The sequence below is a fragment of the Malania oleifera genome, chromosome 1 (assembly GCF_029873635.1).
Source record: "Malania oleifera isolate guangnan ecotype guangnan chromosome 1, ASM2987363v1, whole genome shotgun sequence".
Classification (NCBI taxonomy): Eukaryota; Viridiplantae; Streptophyta; class Magnoliopsida; order Santalales; family Ximeniaceae; genus Malania; species Malania oleifera.
The window spans coordinates 125,512,401-125,531,651 of NC_080417.1; the positions used below are offsets into that span (position 1 = coordinate 125,512,401).

At 33.9% G+C, this 19,251-nt stretch overlaps 1 protein-coding gene across 2 annotated transcripts in view; it reads left to right on the forward strand.

Moving 5' to 3' along the window:
- LOC131154022 (1,4-alpha-glucan-branching enzyme 1, chloroplastic/amyloplastic-like) overlaps window positions 1-19,251 on the forward strand; it is an 86,009-nt gene that overhangs the window by 29,864 nt on the left and 36,894 nt on the right. For both annotated transcript variants that reach the window (XM_058106481.1, XM_058106484.1), the window contains exons 5-11: window positions 774-816; window positions 3,070-3,129; window positions 9,180-9,260; window positions 11,268-11,384; window positions 11,741-11,824; window positions 15,563-15,684; window positions 15,781-15,900. In XM_058106481.1, coding sequence (XP_057962464.1) covers window positions 774-816; window positions 3,070-3,129; window positions 9,180-9,260; window positions 11,268-11,384; window positions 11,741-11,824; window positions 15,563-15,684; window positions 15,781-15,900 — 627 coding nt within the window. The remainder of the gene's footprint in view (window positions 1-773; window positions 817-3,069; window positions 3,130-9,179; window positions 9,261-11,267; window positions 11,385-11,740; window positions 11,825-15,562; window positions 15,685-15,780; window positions 15,901-19,251) is intronic.

Genomic DNA, 19,251 nt, shown 5'->3' on the forward strand with positions numbered 1-19,251 from the left:
CCCATGATAGCTGATACGTGTGTTATATGTTGCACTAATGGGGAGTTTCATATTCATTCATTTCTTAACGGCTCAGACTTGGTGCTTATTAAAAAATACCTTTTGGTTTGTTAGGGAGCGTGTTGGGTGTTTCCTCTTTTGTTGGAGGCTTTTTTGTTTACTGGATTTAGAGGCTTTGGCAAGCAAAAGAATGCGAGGATTTTGTGGAGTGTAGTTTTTCCTGTTATTTGGGTAGTTTGGCTTGAAAGAAATTCTCAAAATTTTTAAAACTGGGCTTCATCTCTGGATTTGACGCGGACACTTGTCTTCTTCGCTTCTGTGTGAACTTTCTCTATTAGGTGCTTTGGCAGTATTTTTTTTTAATGCCCAGCATGATTGATTGGCTTTATTTAGCATTTTAGCTTAATTTATCTTCCTATTATGTTAGTTTTCCTTTTGTCTTTTATTCTTTTCCTTTTCTATTTTGAGGATTTCTCGTCCTCTGTATATTCTTCTTTCTAAATAAACTTCTGCTTTGATCAATAATTAAATTTGTGCTGGTCCTGATGTTACACTTCCCCTTTAGGGGTGGATTATTTTTTCTCCATCACTTCATATTATTTTTATATGTGTGTATATTTTGATGTTATGTGAACTGTTTTTCATTATTTTCTCAGTCATATTTAAGTTCTATGGCCATTTCTTATTCTCCTGTGATATAGCTCTATTGCTTATGAAAAGCTTTTAGGTTAATATGCTGCGGTTCTGATATCCATCCCAATTCCTTTTTCCAGTGATGCGGGTATAACTTACAAGGAGTGGGCACCTGGAGCAAAGGTTATCTCTCTCTCTCTCTCTCTCTCTCTATATATATATATATATATATATATATATATATATATATATCAATGACATACTTCCATACGAACGTAATTTTTGTAATTCTTTTATTTACTTCCAATAAAGTTGGAAATCCTTCATATCTGTATATCATATGGATGGGCTGAGGTTTTTCACTAGATAATCATGTCCATTGTTTTCTTCAATAATAAGACACAATATGTTTAGTGATTTAAAGGTATATTTGTGATTTTTGTGATAATAAATGAAAACATCAGTCAGCCCTATTGCTGTGCTCGTTCTTTACATCTCCGCTCCCTCTCTAGCTGGGTTAAATGACCAAAATCCTTGTTCTGTCAAACCCTAATTATCCCCTTATTTATGTTCTCTCTCCTCTGAATCATCATCAAACTCTGAGAAAAACATGCAAAGGAAATTTAGGTGAAAATTGCTGCCCCAGTTGAGAAGACTCACATGCCAAAGAAGTCTCATTTCCCTACCTACGAACGTTTTCTTCAAGTTGTCCAAGGATGAATGATTAACAACGATAAAACTAAATAGGAGGCACAATAGTAGGGCGTGAAATAGGTGAGATAGAGGTTAAGCATGTACCAAGTGAAAGAGAAAAATTGAGTGAGTAAAGACCATTAATTCATATCCTCTGCCAATCTTCTTTTATGTATTAAAATCTTCAAAGCAATGGAGGGGTTGAAGAAGGAAATACAATAGTTGAGGCTTTTGGTGAATATAATGACTACAAATAAAGTGGAAGGTTTGGTGTCAAAGTTCCTACCTCGCTATTGGGAATTTTAGAAGCATCCACAGTAGCACTCGTATGGTTAACGAATAATGAATATCACAGAAGAGGCTAGATATACCCAACATATGATCAGTGGAGACTGCTCAATATTCCAGGATTTAGAAGAGTAAGAACTAGGTTAAGGACTAGCAATAGGTTTGCCTTTCCAGACTAAGGAAGCAATGGCAAGAGAATCTTTTTGAGAAGCCTGGTATTTGAGAAATTCTGGGGTTTCCTTTTTCAATTTTTTAGTTTTTCAATGAATTATAGAAGTTTTAGCTTATTTTTTAATTTTTATAGATTCATATTAAAAAGGTAGAGAAGGAAGAGTTTGTTTAATTGTGCGAAATAATTTTTCATTTTTTATTTAGATTTCAAAATAATTACAAAATAGACAATTTGCTTCCCCAATTTCCAAAATTTATATGAGGCATTATTTGGAATCATGGATTTTAGGGTTTGAATTTGGATTTTTGTGGATTTAAAAGAAATTTTGTTCATAGTCCACACAAATTAAAGTCCAAGATTCAAATTCCATGCTCCCATATTCAAAGTAAGAGTTAGAAATCTAGAAAGTAATGAAAAGATGTTTTCCAACTTTTCTATATAAATTTGGAAAATTGGAAAACAAGGTGGCATTTTGTAGTTATTTGAAACATTTAAAATTGAAAATAGAACTATTTCCATAAGCTAATAATGTCAAAACTGTTTTTTGGTGTTCATTTATTTCGTACAAATCTTGTAATAGCTAACTTTTCTTGTAATTTTTTGGAAAATTAAAAGAGGCTGTTTTCCACAACTAAATGCGCCCTAGAGTTTTCTTCTTATGACACAGAAATAGTTTTCTGCTCCATTGAACAATTTGATACAGGAATGTTTTTTTGCTTCATATAAGAAGATAAAGAGCGATCAGATTTTGGCTTGTGGGATGTCACAGAGTTGGAAAAGGTTGGCCATGCAAATCCCAACAAGTCTCACAAAAGTTGTCCTCCAATACAATAATGTGTAAACTTTGTGTAGACCTCCACACCCTCCTTTTCCACTGCATTTACCAAAAGTTCAATTTTCAAAACCACTACCACCACAGGCACTACAATCACCTCTAGCACCCTTGGAAGTGTGAGAAACTAAGGTTGTTCTATCACCTTGTTGTAACCCAAAGTATTCAAGAGATAAATCATACATTTAAATCAATTTGCTCAAATACAACCACCTAATAAATTTGTGAACTTCATCTCTCTCTCCCTCTCTCTCAAGCACAGAAAATTTCTCCTCTCTTTGCCTCTTAGCCTCTTTTCTACCAAGTAACTGAAATTAATAATTACTATTTCCCTAACACTATTATTTGTTAACAAATTTGGCTTTTTGCTACAATTGAATTAGTTCATTTGTTAAATATAGTATTTTTTTGTTTCCTCTTTAAAAATGTTGATTATTTAAATAATTTTCAGTCAGCGGCATTGATTGGAGATTTTAACAATTGGAATCCTAATGCGGATGTTATGACCCAGGTATGTGTTATTTGCTTAGATTTCTTAGTTTCTGAACTGGCATATTATCTTTTTTTTTTTATTTTTTTCTTTTTAAATCATGCTTTGTTAGATTTGTTTTCTTTATCATGATTGAATCTGTCATATCCTTGTTCTTCCTAATTTTTCTTTGTCATTGTCTTAATCATTTATTATTATTACTACTACTAAAATGCTGATTTAGCACTACCTGTTGCCTCTTTTCATTTTCTCCTTTGCCTTGTTTTTAGTTTGTGCCATATCATTGGTTCTTGTATCCTGGTGATATATATTCCTAATCAATAAGGGTGTGGTAATTTATCAAAAGATAATATGAATAAGAGAAATGGTACACTTTGCTTCTTTCCTGATGAGAAAGGCTGTGTCTTGGAAATGGGAAAATAGTTTAAATGTCTGGTAGTGAAACTGAGATGCGAAAGTGGATGGAGTGGGCATTGGTCTAAATCATGGACCTAAATGTGGTTTCTTTTGAATGTATTTCATTAGTATGTATATTGTCAGAATACCTTTCATCATTGTATCGATATATGGTGGAGTTGAAATAGTGCTTATGCCGTAAAGAAATTCTGTTTTTGGTTTCTAAATGTTTTGCATAGTTGGCTCTTGCTTTGTGTCACTATCCCACATTGTATGTCTACTTCAGAGATCTTGGTATTATAAGGATGGGCTAGACTTTAACTATGTGAGACACTTTTTATAGGACAAAATCGTGAGGCTAGTGAGACAAAGTTGACAATTCCTCACCAGAGTAGGCCGAGATCATTACATTTGCTATCAAAGCCACCTTAGGGTACTGTCATGTGAGTGGATCCTACACAAAGGTATAGTCACTGCACCCGCCCCCCGGGGGGGGGGGGGGGATTCTAACATGGGCATTAGAGATCGGATGGGAGAATCTATCATGATCCCACATTTGACGTGTATTACAGAGATATTAGACTTACAAGGATGGGTCAGGCTTCAACTATGTGAGGAGCCTCTTAAATGACAATACAGTGAGGCAAGTGGGCCAAAGTGGACAATACCTTACTGGAATTGGGCTGAGACTGTTACACTTTGCTTCACCTTTTTCCCTATGACCTTTCCAATTTATTCCCTTTTCAGAAAACAAAATCTTTGTTGTATATGCTAACCTAAAGAAATTGTTTTAGTATTCACCTAGTGCCAATTAGTTGAACATGCTGTACTACAGTGAGGGCCATCAATGAGTTTCTTATGATATCATGTAAACTTCTGTGAGTATTCCTCGACCCATTGGTGCTTGCAATAACAAACTGGCTATAAGACAGTCCTGCAAAAAATGTTCTTTAAATACAAGTGTTGTGTCTCCACTCAACCTATAAGCAGTAAACTGTTTGGTAAGGGCCCAGAAAAGGTTTTATTATCTAACATGCCTTTTAATGCGCAAGTGCATTAAGCTTATATAGGAACCCTCAACCTAAACCTTAAGCTGTTATGCGAGGGTTTGAACTTTGAAACACCTCAGGTTGCAAGATATTGCACATTATCATTTATCTCATGTAAAAGATTATCTGTGGTCTTTCGGTTATTTCTGGGTAGAGATTATATATGCTAACTGTATTTAAGAGGATGATGTGCACTTCCTAAAAACAATTTTTAGGGTCTCTCCTTTCATCTTCATGTTTGTGCTTTCCTCTTGAGGTCAAAGACCAATGCCTGATGGACCCTATCATAATGAAAATTGGGAAGAAGCTGTCTGGGTGGAAATGTCAATGCTCTTTATAGATGTAAGGCTTACTGTTATAATAAATACCCATTGTCTAGTTTGTTGGTGTGTTTTTTGTTCCTCTTTCATGCTACCTCTTTTGTGGCAAAAGGTATGTACAAAAGATATTTTTGTGTGGGTATTCTGGGGTGGTGCCGTGGTGGTGATGGTTTGGGGGGAGGGTGGGGGATAGGGTTGTTTGGCATCATTTTTGTTTTTTATTTTATGTTTTCATTGCTGTACATTAAAGAAATAGGCTATGAGAATGCATGTGTTTACGTTACTAGTTTTCTGTTTTTGTTTTTAGTTTTGGCAAAAATTGAAAACCATAAGTTGTGGCACCATGTTGCTACAGTACCTTAATATCCTGAATTGGCTTTAAGGGATTAAATCATTCATTTATACAAAAGTTTTAGTTAAAATTGAAATAAAATGACTGTGTGAATTTAAAATGTAAGTAAAATAAAAATATCCATAAAATTTCAAAAAAAGTGAAAAAATACTGTCATTTAAAAAAAATAAAAAATTGTTATTACAAATTTTCAATTTTTATGTACAATAGAATTATTCTTGTAGCACTAAAAGTTGAGTTGAAAATAGTGATAAAAAGTAATTATAATTAATTTCTTTTTTTCATTATAATACTTTCTAATTTGTTTTCTCTTGCATTTTTATTATTTTAATCTTATTAACTGCTATTTCATTCGAGGACACAAGTGAACGTATATTCAATTAAAGTTTTAGTTTGTTATATTTTTGGAAATATTTTCTAATGTTGGGTGGGCTGGCATTAATCTTCTATTCCCTTTACTGAAGCTTTTCTAGTCACATGGCTACAGAGATTTATGGTGGGAAGATCTTACATCTAAAAAGGTTCTTGAAGCAAAGTTTGTGTTGGACTGTAATGGTAGGATTGTAGAGGAAGGTGCACTGATGTATGATGTGGAGGTTTGGAAGAGTACCGGACAAACTTAATATCAAGAAAATAGTGAGGGATGCACAACTCCTTGATTTGGCACTGCATCTAAAGCCAACATTTTCGCATCTAGAATTCTCCCATAGTCGATGCCTGTAATAATGAATTCACCGACATAAACCATCCAAAGCACCATATCTATTTTCTTGAAAAACATAGAATGATCAAAATAGAGCCATACCATTCTGAATTTTTCAAACTAAGCTGTAGGTGATTGCTCATAAATTGCCTTACCCAACTTACACAAGTTGCCACACTCACACTGAGCATAAATTGCCTTAGGTTCCTTGCAAGAAAGAATTTTTAACTTCCAATTATCTAAATGTATAACGGCCAAACAAAATTGACAACTAATAAAATAAAAAGAAAAACAGAATTCAGCCAAGCCACTTGATAGATCCACCCACTCCAATGTCGGTTGACATGGCCTCCATTTCTACATCCATTGCATGCTTCCACCCAATGATTAGGAAATGCCTCAATATTGTGGAGAAGAAAGAGAGCCATGAGGATGAATTAAGCAAAAGATAGCACCATAAAAGATGAGGTATAAGAACATGTTTAGCCATGGACAAGTGATCATGGGCTGCAGTGTACAAGATCTGCTACATTTTTGATGAGCAATGGGCAAACCCAAGTGGATCTCTCGAGTAAGAATCTGATACAGTAGAGAATTGAAGAAGCTTTTGAATGCTATTCCTTTTTTGCAACATTCACCCGCCTTCAATAATTTCTTTGGAGCAGTAGTAGAGGTGTCACCAAAAACATTATTGGAACTATCCTGCAAAGGGATGGGTGTAGTAACAAGAGGATCAACATAAGAAGAATCACTAATGAATAGCAAGAATAGATTCAGCCAAAGAATATTTAGCACAAGAACAATAAGGCATTCCTTGAAAAAAGGTCCCATTTGCCCAAACATAGTGCGAGAGTTTGAGGATCATAACACTTATAGAAATTCTAGAATGTCCAACAAAAAAAAATTGATACTTAATAGCACAAGTGGGTAACCTTTTTTTTTTCCAATGTGCTAAACATGCACAAAACAGTTTCACCCAAAAACACAAAGCACAACAAGAGAAGTAGGAGCATTAGGAAACACAGTGGAGAAGGGAATTTTCCATCCCAGGACACTAGAAGCCATCCTATTAATTGAAAAACTGGCTGTAATGACAAAATTCGTCCAGAAGTTTTTGGAACATTCAAATGGAAAAGCAAGGGCCACTCTATGTCAAGTAAATACCTCTTCTTACTTTCAGATGCTCTATTCTGTTGGGTAGTATGAACAATAGCAGTACTGTGAATGGTTCCTTTTCTAAACAAACAAACCAAAATTGATTTTGAATAAATTCAATAGCATTATCAGACTACAAACTTTAATACTAATGTAAAATTGATTCTTTATTTCATTATAAAGTTGGATGAATACATTAAGAAACCGAGCCTTATTTTTTAAACAAATACGAAATTGTACAAGAGAAATCATCCACAAAACACAAATTGCTGATAATAATATGGGTTCATAACCCTACGCAGACCCCAAATATTTGAAAGAACATGAGAAAATAAGGATTCACTATGAGATTTGATCATGGGGCAATAGCAAGACCTATTATGCTTCCCTAACTGACATGCTTGGAATTCTATATGAGAAACATACTTAAAAATTGAAAAAGCTTGATTCAACTTCAAAAGATATGGATGTCTGACTTGAGCATTCTGCTGATCCAAAGAAACACAAGGAAAGGAGAAGGAAAATGCATACAAGAGAATCTGGAATGATTACCACCTCTGTCCGTCCTTCTTAAACCCTTCACCACTAAATGCGATCGGTAGGAGGTTAGTCAACAACTAAGAGCATTGTCAAATGGATCATAGATAATATTGTCAAGAGAAAATTGGTACATACAATACAGATGACAGAATAATAGTTGGAAAAGAGGGAACCTGCATAGCCAGAGTCTTGAGTAACTATTCATCAAGAGGAAGCATTAGAGTATTGAGTACTAAGTTTAAAGGACTAAAGTAGATCAGGTCTACCCATCATGTGGGATGGTGCACTAGAATTCTAAGGATGAGAGGATTGATCTTGAAGTCTCACGATGTTCCTGAATGGGCCTTAGTAGCAGTTGATGCAATAGAAGGCTGAGTTTGGAGTTGTTGGACCATGCACTCATGCAGATCATGTTGTTATATTCTTTTTGGGACACTGAGGATGTCAAGCTCATTTGTTCAGTAGAAAGGCCAGGTGTGATTGAAGGATCCACTTCAAGATCATCATGGGCAAAGTTCATGTTGTCCTAGGCCAGTTTTCTTTTGGGATCTACTTCAAGTCCATTGTGTAGTTTTCCTTTCCACAATGAGTGTAAACAGGAGTACAGCACCTCTACTAGAATTACCAGTGGTTGATCAATGACATCCCCCTGAACCCTGAACTCTTATGACTAACACTGACTTTCCCAAGGCCAAGTGTTGCACTAACCATAACTGAACTGTCCTGAGAGAAGCTTGAGAAGAGGAGCTAGGTCCATCTAAGTGATCACTAGGATTTTAGTGCACACATCATTCACAGGGTTATGGATTCTCTGGCAAGGATCTAATCACGAACTGTTTGCTTAGGACTGAACCCAGGCATCAACAACTTAGCAGTCAAGAATTCTGCCCATTGTTTCATAAGCATCTCAAGATCCATACTTATCAGGTAGAGATTAATTCCTCTCATATACACTTTTAGAGTATAGTACAGAGTCGAATGCATCTTAGACCACCTATACTCAGTATATATTTTTGAGGACAGAAAAGCATTGAACAAATAAAAAAAATACTACCCTATGCTAAAACTAATGCTACTCTAACATAACAAATAGAACTAAATGCGCACTACAAGAATTGAACCCATGACCACTTGATCACGTTTGGATTACGGGGCTCTCATACCATGTTAAGCTAATAAAATAGAACTGCAATAATAGTAAACAGTTAATTGTCTTTAAAGTGTCCAGGTGTGTTAAATAAGCATATATGGAAATGTTTGAGGTGTGTTCAAGTGTACGCACTCCAACACATGTTTGACATGGATGCTCCTTTATAGATTGTCCTTGCTAGTTGTTACGTAGTTTGTGTATAATGCAAGCTGCTGGATGAATGGAAAGATGAGGAACGATGTAAATAACCTTGTGATATTTTATGTTGAACAATCTTGTGTTAAAAAATCCTTGGGGCATATATTCTAGTTTATTGTTTTGTATAGTATTTTAATATTTTTTTTTGAAGTGTTTGTACATACAATATAATTTAGTGCTTCAATTTAACATCATGACATGTTAACAGAATGAATTCGGTGTTTGGGAGATCTTTTTGCCAAACAATGCTGATGGTTCACCGTCAATCCCACATGGTTCTAGAGTGAAGGTAGGAAAAACTTGCCATGGAATTTAATTTATTTATTAGTATATTGATTTCTTTTAATTATTACATATTTTTAGGAAATAAATTTGACAATATCTTGTCCTTCTATGTACTTGTGACCAAATCTCATGATATCCCCTATGGAATGCAGATATTATTAGTTTAAGCTTCATCAACATATTATCATTTGCCATCCTAAATTAAAAGATAATTTCAATACATGTGTATGTATTTATGAAAAAAATGAACTGATAAATGAAATTCAAATTGTATTGTTGCATTCAAGAAAAAAAAATTGAATTAAGGCTTCATCATTAATTTAAAGCCTCTATAGATGCACCCTTCAGTATCCTTTACAATTATTTTGTGATAGCACAGATCCCTACCTCAATAGACGGATCTAATTTTCAGAACTTTGCTGATGCTCCTTGGGAACTCTGCGTGATGCCAGCAGAGTGGAGTTACTAAAAAATCTTTAAGTGTATCAGATTCTGCTACAATGTGAATACTATTGAATTGACTGGGATTAGTGGTGCTGTATGGCTGACATCATGACTCAACTACAGGTTTTGAATCTGTGTTTTGGGTTTTTCTAGGCATTTAATTCCTCAAGTTTGAATTTATAGAAATTTTGATACATGGACTTGACTGGCTATGGACTAATATGAGCAAAATATATAGATTTAAACTAAAGATTCATTTAAAAAAGTAAAGTGGTTTAAGGGATGTACATGTTAAGAGTTCATTTGAAGAGAAACTTAATTGTTTGGGGTATAGAAGAATACTAATGTGTTATTCCTTTAATTGTAAAGGATGTTGGGTTATTTTAGTGTTAAGCAAACTATTTAAATGTAAAAGGTGTCGATATCCTTAACTCTGTCATGTTTTTAAGAGAGAGGGATGGTGAAGGGGTATAATGATGATGACAATGGCAATAGTTGCGGGTACAAGCTGGAAACAGTTACCAGCAATGACTGTTGGTTTTTTTATTTTTTGATGGCATCTCTTGGTGTCTGCATTGTGTCGTGTGATTGTAACATGGGTGCCCCCAGATAAGGTGCCAAGTTTAGGTGACAGATGACTTTAATAATAGTTCCAGGAATGGTGCTGTGCTTCAGTGGTGGCAGCATTGGTACTGTTGTGGTTGTTGCATGGGGTGATGTTGAATTACTATTTTTATTATTTGAGGGTTTTTTTTTTTTGGTGGGGGGGGGGGGGGGTGGTTTGGGTTTATGGTGGCAATGATTGGGGTATGGGCTGTCAATATGATTTTGCATCCTGTGTTAGATGAAGAAAATATTTTGAGAAGTCTCAAACCCCATTATACCTTTAATCCGTCTTGTCCCAATGCTCCCTTGACAGCAGTTTCCAGCAATTAAGTAAACCTTAACAAATGTAGCCACCAATAATGCAATAGAACATGGAAATTAACAATTTGGCTATTTAAGGGATTGATTGGATGAATTGTTTTCCAAATTCCTGTGTGAAAAATGCTGCCCGCTTGACAAAATTAATGCGTAAGCTTTTTCGATGTCAAGTGGCTTTCAGCAGGAGGACATTTATGACCAGGCAATTTTATAAAACAAGTATTGAGTCATTATGAAAAAAAATTCCTGAATTAGAAGATTCAAGCATCTTAAAATCTCAGACCAGCTGGTATTCATTAGTTAGGTGAGGCCCTCTGATACAAGCACAACCATTGTGTAATTAATTTGGTTCCATCTGCTAGTTGAGAAAGTTTATATGTCCTTCCATCCTTTGATTAAGAATAATCAGGTTTATTTATGTTCCATCTTTTATTTACAAGAGTTACTGTGGTTTTCTAAATCTTGGTCTATATGGTTTTCTAGCATATTTGTGAGAGTTGTTCGCTGTTTGAGAATAGTTGAATTTTCTTTTTAGTCGTTAACGTGTCACATACTTTAATTTCAATGCATTCTTAATCCATGACATCTTGATTTTCTGCTGCTCTGCTGCTGATTATCTATTATTTTAATCATGTAAATGTAGATCCACATGGATACTGAATCTGGAATTAAAGATTCCATTCCTGCTTGGATCAAGTACTCTGTACAAGCGCCTGATGAAATTCCATACAATGGCGTATACTACGATCCACCAACAGGGGTTTGTTTCTGCTGTTCTTTTCTTCACATTGTTTTTCTGAAATGCTGATGTGAATGTATAGAATTCAATAGCATAAAGCTGGCAACATTTTTTGAGAAGATCTATCTATGAGTAGTGGTGTAAGAATTCTGAAATGTAGTAAGATAATAATGATTTTAAATTTTCATTGCTAGCATACTCATTAACCATTTAAATTGCTCATTGACGAACAATGTACAGTTGTGATTGTTACAAAAGGTCTGAATTGTTGCATTAATTCTGTTAAGTTTTTTAAAACAGGCAACTATTTTGAGTTAGCTGTCTTGACCTGTTCGGATTGAGTTTGGCTAATGATGCTCTCGTTCATTTACTTGTAGGAGAAGTATGTATTTCAACATCCTCAGCCAAAGAAACCAAAATCTATTAGGATCTATGAGTCACATGTTGGGATGAGTAGTACGGTGTGAATCCCTCTCTCTCTCTCTCTCTCTCTCTCTCTCTCTCTCATGTTATAAATCAGTACGTAATGCTTCTGTTCTTGTTTTTCTATATTCAAGATTCAATACTGTTCAATGCATGCTGGAGCATACGTTCCATTATCTTTTTTAAGCAACAAATTATGTAACACATGTTTCTTGCTGACAATGGATGTTCTGTTGCTCGACACTTGTTTCAACAACCTTCTGTTCAGTGTTCACCTGTGTGTTAGTTCCAAGGTCTTAAATTTTTGACTAAAATTTTGAGGCTCCAAAAGTACGGAAATTTCTACGGAAATTTCGATTTCAATGTCAATTTCCATTTTGATTTGAAAAAATGACGGAAATCAGTAGTAAAGCATGGAATTCTTTTTGAAACTTTAGAGATAGTTAATAGACATAATAATGTAAGTTTTTGGACAAATATATTACAAGTTAAATACGTCATGTTGTGTATGAGGTGGAAAAGTTGTAATATAGTATGTGTAACAAACATATTTGTAAAATAATGTACATTAAACATATTCAGTTAATACAAATGAAATTCGTAATTCATTTAAATATTTTTTATTATACAAATAATGATAATTTAGACATGAATGGTTAAATAAAATGTTTCTGTAAATTTATTTTTTCATGTAATTTCAAAAGCACTTGTAATATTCTTTTGTTTCGATGAAAATAAACAAAATAAATTAAAAGAGAAATTTTGCTTCACTTCTCACTTGAATTCCCAGAAAATTTTATTGTATAGTTAAAATTTTGACGAGTTTTGCTAAAATATCAAGAGTTCGATAAATTTCGGATGATTTGTTGAGATTTCGATGGAAATTATGCAAGACGGAAATCGACTGCCATTTTGATTTTGAGGGTGACAGAAACTGGAAATTTTGATGGAAATTTCGACAATTTCGTGGAATTTAAGACCATGGTTAGTTCTGATATTGATTTGGACACAGAACAGGGGACACTTGCATCTGCTATATCAGAATTGGACACAGAACGGGGTACACTTGCATCTGCTTGAACAGTTGAACACATGCAGAAAAATATTTTTATTTTGCCTTTACTGTTATAATCACTACTAGGAGATCATTTTTTTATTTCTAAAAACATTACTAATTGTTTCACTTGCTCAATATTAGATATAGATATAAGTTTTGACATAGGATAGAGTCCATAATATCCTTGGGTACTGCTCAAATCAAAATTCTCTCTTTCATTGGCTGACATTGCTTGTATTACAATGAAATAAATTTTTGAATCTTAAACAAGCGTATGTACTATTTCCTAAAATAATTCTACAACGGTTGGCTGCTGATTTGGTCTTAACTTTAGCATTGTCATTTTATAGTACTATTTTCCCATATAAAATTATACTGCTGCAGTAATATATTGCAGTCTGTAAGTTTTGACATAGGAGAGAGTCCATAATATCCTTGGGTATTGCTCAAATCAAAATTCTCTCTTTCATTGGCTGACATTGCTTGTATTACAATGAAAGAAATTTTTGAATCTTAAATAAGCTTATGTACTATTTCCTAAAATAATTCTACAACTGTTGGCTGCTGATTTGGTCGGTCTTTAGCATTGTCATTTTATAGTACTATTTTCCCGTATATAATTATACTGCTGCAGTAATATATTGCAGTCTGTGCATGTATTTAAAGAGGGTTAATGTACCACTTAAGACAGCTGTGGAAGGATTTTTTGGCCGATTCATTTTTTTAATTATATGTTTTTTCCTTTTTTAACCACCCCCTTTTTTAAAAATTTCACTTTCTTCAGTATCTGAGTAGAGTTATTTTATTTTCATAAAAAAATTTTCTTTTATTTGATTTCATGAGCATATGCTTTTATCTCTTTGGAGTTTTCACCGTTTGGAGTTCATAACTTGTGGAATTTTACCTCTCATGAATTACGGTGAATTCCAAGGATATTAATTTCCCATGTAGGCATATTGTGTAGCCAAAAGACCGTTGATTTGTTTTCTTCTTCTCTGTGGTATTTGAGTGGCATCCCCTTGATGCTTTTTCCCTTAATTGATAAATTGTCCCTTTGCTGATTAAAAAAAAAAATGAATTTCCATGTAGGTATACAATGGGGGATGGTTCTTGTATTTGCTTTTGGGAGGATGTTTGGGTGGGTGAAGCTACATTTTTCTGTTTGTTTTCCTCATCTCTTTTGTCTTTCCATGCTCCATAACATTTTTATTTTGTATTTTAATGTAATTGTATGAATTCTCTTGGGATCTCCATTTTTTTTGGAATAGGAAACTTTAATAATAGGAAGAGAAGAATTTTGGTCTTTGCTTTCTTTGTTGGAGGCTTGTCTCCCTTCTAATGGGAGGGATGTTAGGGTGTGGGTTTTGGATGTTTTTGGGAAGTTTCTTGTTAATATACACATATATATATATACACACACACACACACACACACACACACATATATTTGTCATTTGATTTGTTCTTGGGAAATTTTTCCTTCATCATAGTATATTGGAAGGAAAACGCTCCCTTGAGAATTAGGGCATTTCTTTGGTTGATAATTCTTAATAGAAAAACACCAGCAAAGTTGCAGCTAGGAGACCATACAATGCTTTATCGCTGCGTGCTCTTTGCTGTAAGAGGTTCTTGGGTTCTTACTTTTTTTTTTTTGCTTTGTGCTGTTTCTTGGGGTTTGGAAAGAGTTGGGTTGTCCAGGTGGAAGGTTTTTAACCTCTTTGATAGGATTTAGAAGGAATAAGGGCGCTAGCAGGTTTGGGTTTGTGGTTTTTGTTATCATTGGTTGGGGATAGTATCTGGTTTTTGTTGTCTCTTTGGGCTTTTTCCTGCTGATTGCTTTAATGATATTTGTTTTCTGATTTCCAACGTGATTGGCAGGCTATTTTGATGTGATTTATATTTTCTTTTTCTTTCTATTCGCAATTTTGTTTTGGAGGATATCTTATTCTTAATCCTTTCCTTATATTTTTTCTCCTTCTATGAAATTTCATGATTTATAAAATAAAAATCCATGCCCCTCCTTTCTATTAGTTTTTGACCTAAAACTGCTTGTTACGGTGGTTATAATTCTTTTCATATTGCAAACTCTTTTTTTATCCTGATGCAAAATTTTATTTTCCTTTGCTTTTGGGTCTATAAAAATTGTTACAGAATTTGAAGGAATTGCTTAAAGTATGTGGGACAGATCAGTAGTGTGCCAAGTGCTAATACTTGAATAAGAAGAAAACAATCATTCACCACAGAAAAAAAACACGGATATGATAACTCATGAAATGAAATCCTCTGATTCCCTTCTATATATGGACTTCAATGGTTTTTCCTCAACATGGGAATTGACTCAATTCCCTCAAACCTGTTCATCTCCTCATCTCTCTCTTGCGTGCTCAGGCAGCTATGCAAAAATAATCGCTGCTTAAAAAATAGATACTTACTCTGTCTCTCTTGTGAACAATTCGCCTAGACCATAATAATCCTACTATTAATTTTTTATCTTTAGATTAATATTTGGAGTTCAACGGATATATGAAACATTTGTAGTTTTCTGTTGTGTCAAATTTCTGTTATTTTTAGGTGGTTCAAATCACCCTGAACACAGGGTAAACCAAAGAAATTGCCAAAATATCACCTCTGTAGCTTTTCATCCATTCTTTTTCCATATCATGTCTTTTCTGTACAATTTCATGTTTAATTTTTACATGAATCTGTTATTTGAGATGCAGGAGCCAATAATTAACACATATGCTAACTTTAGAGATTATGTTCTCCCTCGCATCAAAAGGCTGGGCTATAATGCTGTCCAGATAATGGCTATTCAGGAACATTCATATTATGCTAGCTTTGGGTAGCACTTCTATTTTCCATAAACATTCTTCCACAACTATCTTATTATATTTGTGGTATGTGTGTTTGCATAATGAAATTCATTTATGTGCCTCAGGTATCATGTCACAAATTTTTTTGCACCCAGCAGTCGTTTTGGAACTCCTGATGATCTCAAGTCTCTGATAGATAGAGCTCATGAACTAGGTCTGCTAGTTCTCATGGACATTGTGCACAGGTAATAACATAATATTGCAATGCAAATTCTTGCATATATTTTTTTGGTAAAACTGAAATATTGCTGGATTAGTTGTGCTTTTAAATTGCCGATATGCATTATTTCCTTTTTGGTCCATGAATTACTATATTCTTTTTGGAAGTCTAAGTCATGTAATTCTTGAAAGCAAAATCCTTGATTGCTGGATCTTCTATATAATGGAACAATCCTTCTTGTCAATCACGATACTGTGTTCTTGCCAAGGTCTTAAATTTTGATTTCGACTAAAATTTCAAAGTTCCTAAAATAACGAAATTTTTATGGAAATTTCAATTTCAACAAAAATTTTGATTTCTATTTGAAGAAAAAAAGTATGGAAATTAGTAGTAAAGCATGGAATTATTTTATGAAACTTCAGAAATGGTTAATAGACATAATAATGTAAGTGTAGGACTAATATATTAAAAGTTAAATACATCTATGTTGTGTATGAGGTGCAATAGTTGTGATATAATATGTTTATTTAACATATTTATAATATAAGACATGTATTAAACATATTTCATTAATATAAATGCAATTCATAAATCAATTAAATATTCTTATTATACAAATAAAGATAATTTAGACATGAATGATTAAATAAAATATTGTTGTAAGTTAAATTTTTGTATAATTTCAAAAGACTTTGTAATAATCTTTTGTTTCAACAAAGAATAAGATAAATTAATTGAGAAATTTCACTTTGCATCTAAACTCACATTTGAATTCCAAGGAAATTTCATTCCATTGTTAAATTTTGAAAAGTTCGCTAAAATTACGAGATTTTGGTAAATTTCGGTTGACTTGTTGAAGTTTCGATGGAAATTATATAAGATTGAAATTGATTGCCATTTTGATTTCAAGGATGATGGAAAAGGGAAATTTCGACAAAAATTTTGACAATTTCATGGAAATTTAAGACCATGGTTTTTGCTTAGAGTATTGTCAAGCATAAGTACTAATTAGAGCCTTGAAGTTCAAGTTTTTGACGTAGTTCGTTAGTTTTTTCTACAAGTATTAAGTGATATTCTTTCTAGGAAATTGGGAAATGGTAGCATGTGTCTTTACTTGCCACCATATGTTTTTCCAAGGGGAAACTGATGCTGTTGACTGGAAAACGTTTGCATCTAATGGTTTTCCCTAACCCAAAGACCCTTGCTACATGTAAAAACCAAGATGTTCAAAAACCATTTTGCCTGCCATCATTGAAATTCTTTCTAACTAAAGGATTGCATGGTTTTTGGTACTTTCTTTTGTGTGTTTTGACTGTCTTCGTTTTGTGACAATTATAAAGGCATTTTCTGGAAACTGCATCCTACTCTAGAAATTATTACATAATAGTTTTTTTTTTTTTTACAATGAAGATGCTCTTCAGTTGGTGTTTTACAAGGTTGAATTGATTTCTATGTGGAATTAAAAGTCTTCTTTGTTTGAAAACTTTCTCATTTTTAGAAATTTGTAATTATTTATTTATTTTTCTTGTTTCAAAGAAGGAGTGCTTTATTTGGTATCACCTTGTTAAGGCTTGATATACATTGTTGGCCAACAAACTAACAGTTTAAGCTTTTAGGTAGGTGGTAATCTAGCATGGTATCAAAGCCATGGTTGCTAGGAGGTCCTTGATTCTAGTCTTTTTGCGTGGTTGTATTGTAAGTTTTCTGAAAATAATATCATGTTCCCAATATGAGTGTTATTCATTGTTTGTTTATCTCTATGTGCAATTGGGCTGCGCATGCGGGGGAGTGTTAAGGCTTGATATACATCGCTGCCCCACAACCTAACAGCTTAAGCTTTTAGGTGAAGTGGTAATTTGACAATCCCTTCACTTTCTAGCAAACCAGACCCCGGGGGATTTAACACTTTTTGGGAGCATGGATTTCAACCCTTGGATTTGGATTTGAGTGGAACTCAACAAAGCTCAGTAGCATTTTGTATTGCATTTTGGATTGGTCCACACATTCCAAATCCGAGAAATGAACTCTATGCTCACAAACATTGTCAAGGAATTCTTGCTCTAGAGAATTTGAGTCTTATTTGGTTTCTATAATGGTTCTTCTCGACTTTGAATGATTATTTCTCGCCTTGAAAGATGGAAAGATTATATGAAAATGGTCCCTTTTTCCAAAAATGATGTTAGAGCTTGATTAGTGGATTTGATGGCTTTAGTTTGATTATTAAGAACTGAAATCATAAATGCATAATTTTTACATTTTTTATTTTTCTGCCTTTATTTCTTTTGCCTAAATTTCTTTGCACTTGTGATTTTTTAGTGTTTAGGAGCAAAACATACGCTTTAGACTTGTAAGATAACCCTCATCACCTATTAGTTCTCATACCCTTCATTTTAGTTCTCTTTATCCCTATATCACTCTTTTTGTTAAAGTCCCTGCCAAGTTATCAAATGTTCCCACAACCCACCCCCCCCCCCCCCCCCCCCCCCCCAAAAAAAAAGGAAACTTGGCTTAAAGCCGCTCTTCACCTTTGCAAACCTAAAATCCACATACCTATTCTAAATTATGGCATAATAATTAACTGTATTTTGAAAATTATCTTTTTGTTCAGATAGGCTGACATGACTATCACGGCGTAGCTTGCCAAAATTGCTATTGCATGTTGATGTTGAACTTTTTTTTTTTTCCTGGTACATGTAGAAGATTTGTGATAATTGGAGAACCTACTAAATAATTGAACAGATTCCTATTCTATTTATAATAAACTCAACGTACAATGAATGACAATTCTTAGATTACCACTTCACCAAGAAGCTTAAGTTGTTAGGTTGTGGGCCAACCATGTATACCAAGCTTTAAACACTCATCTACACATGCAGTCTGATAGCACGTGGAGAGATAAACATGGGATAATAACACCCATTACTGGGAGTACAATTTTTTTTTTCTTTTTTTATTATTTATTTTTATTTATTTTTTTAAAACCAAGCAATAAACGTGAGAAACAGGACTAGAACCAAGGACCTCCTAGTAACCAGCTTTGATACCAAGTTAGATAACCACTTTACCTAAAAGCTGAAGCTATTAGGTTGCGGGCCAACAATGTATACCAAGCTTTAACAACAATAATACCTTATTATCATGAATTGTAACAATTCCCCTTAAGCTGGAGAATATATATCATATCCTCCTAACTTGTTACAAATGAACTTAACCCCAAGACTTAGTTAACAAAACAGCCAATTGATGTTTGGATTCCACGTGAGTGGTTGTAATGAGCTTTTAAACAATATGACAATTAACTTCAATATATTTTGTCCTTCCATGGAAAACTGGATTTAAAGACACAAAGTTGTCATCAAGACACAAAGTTGTCACC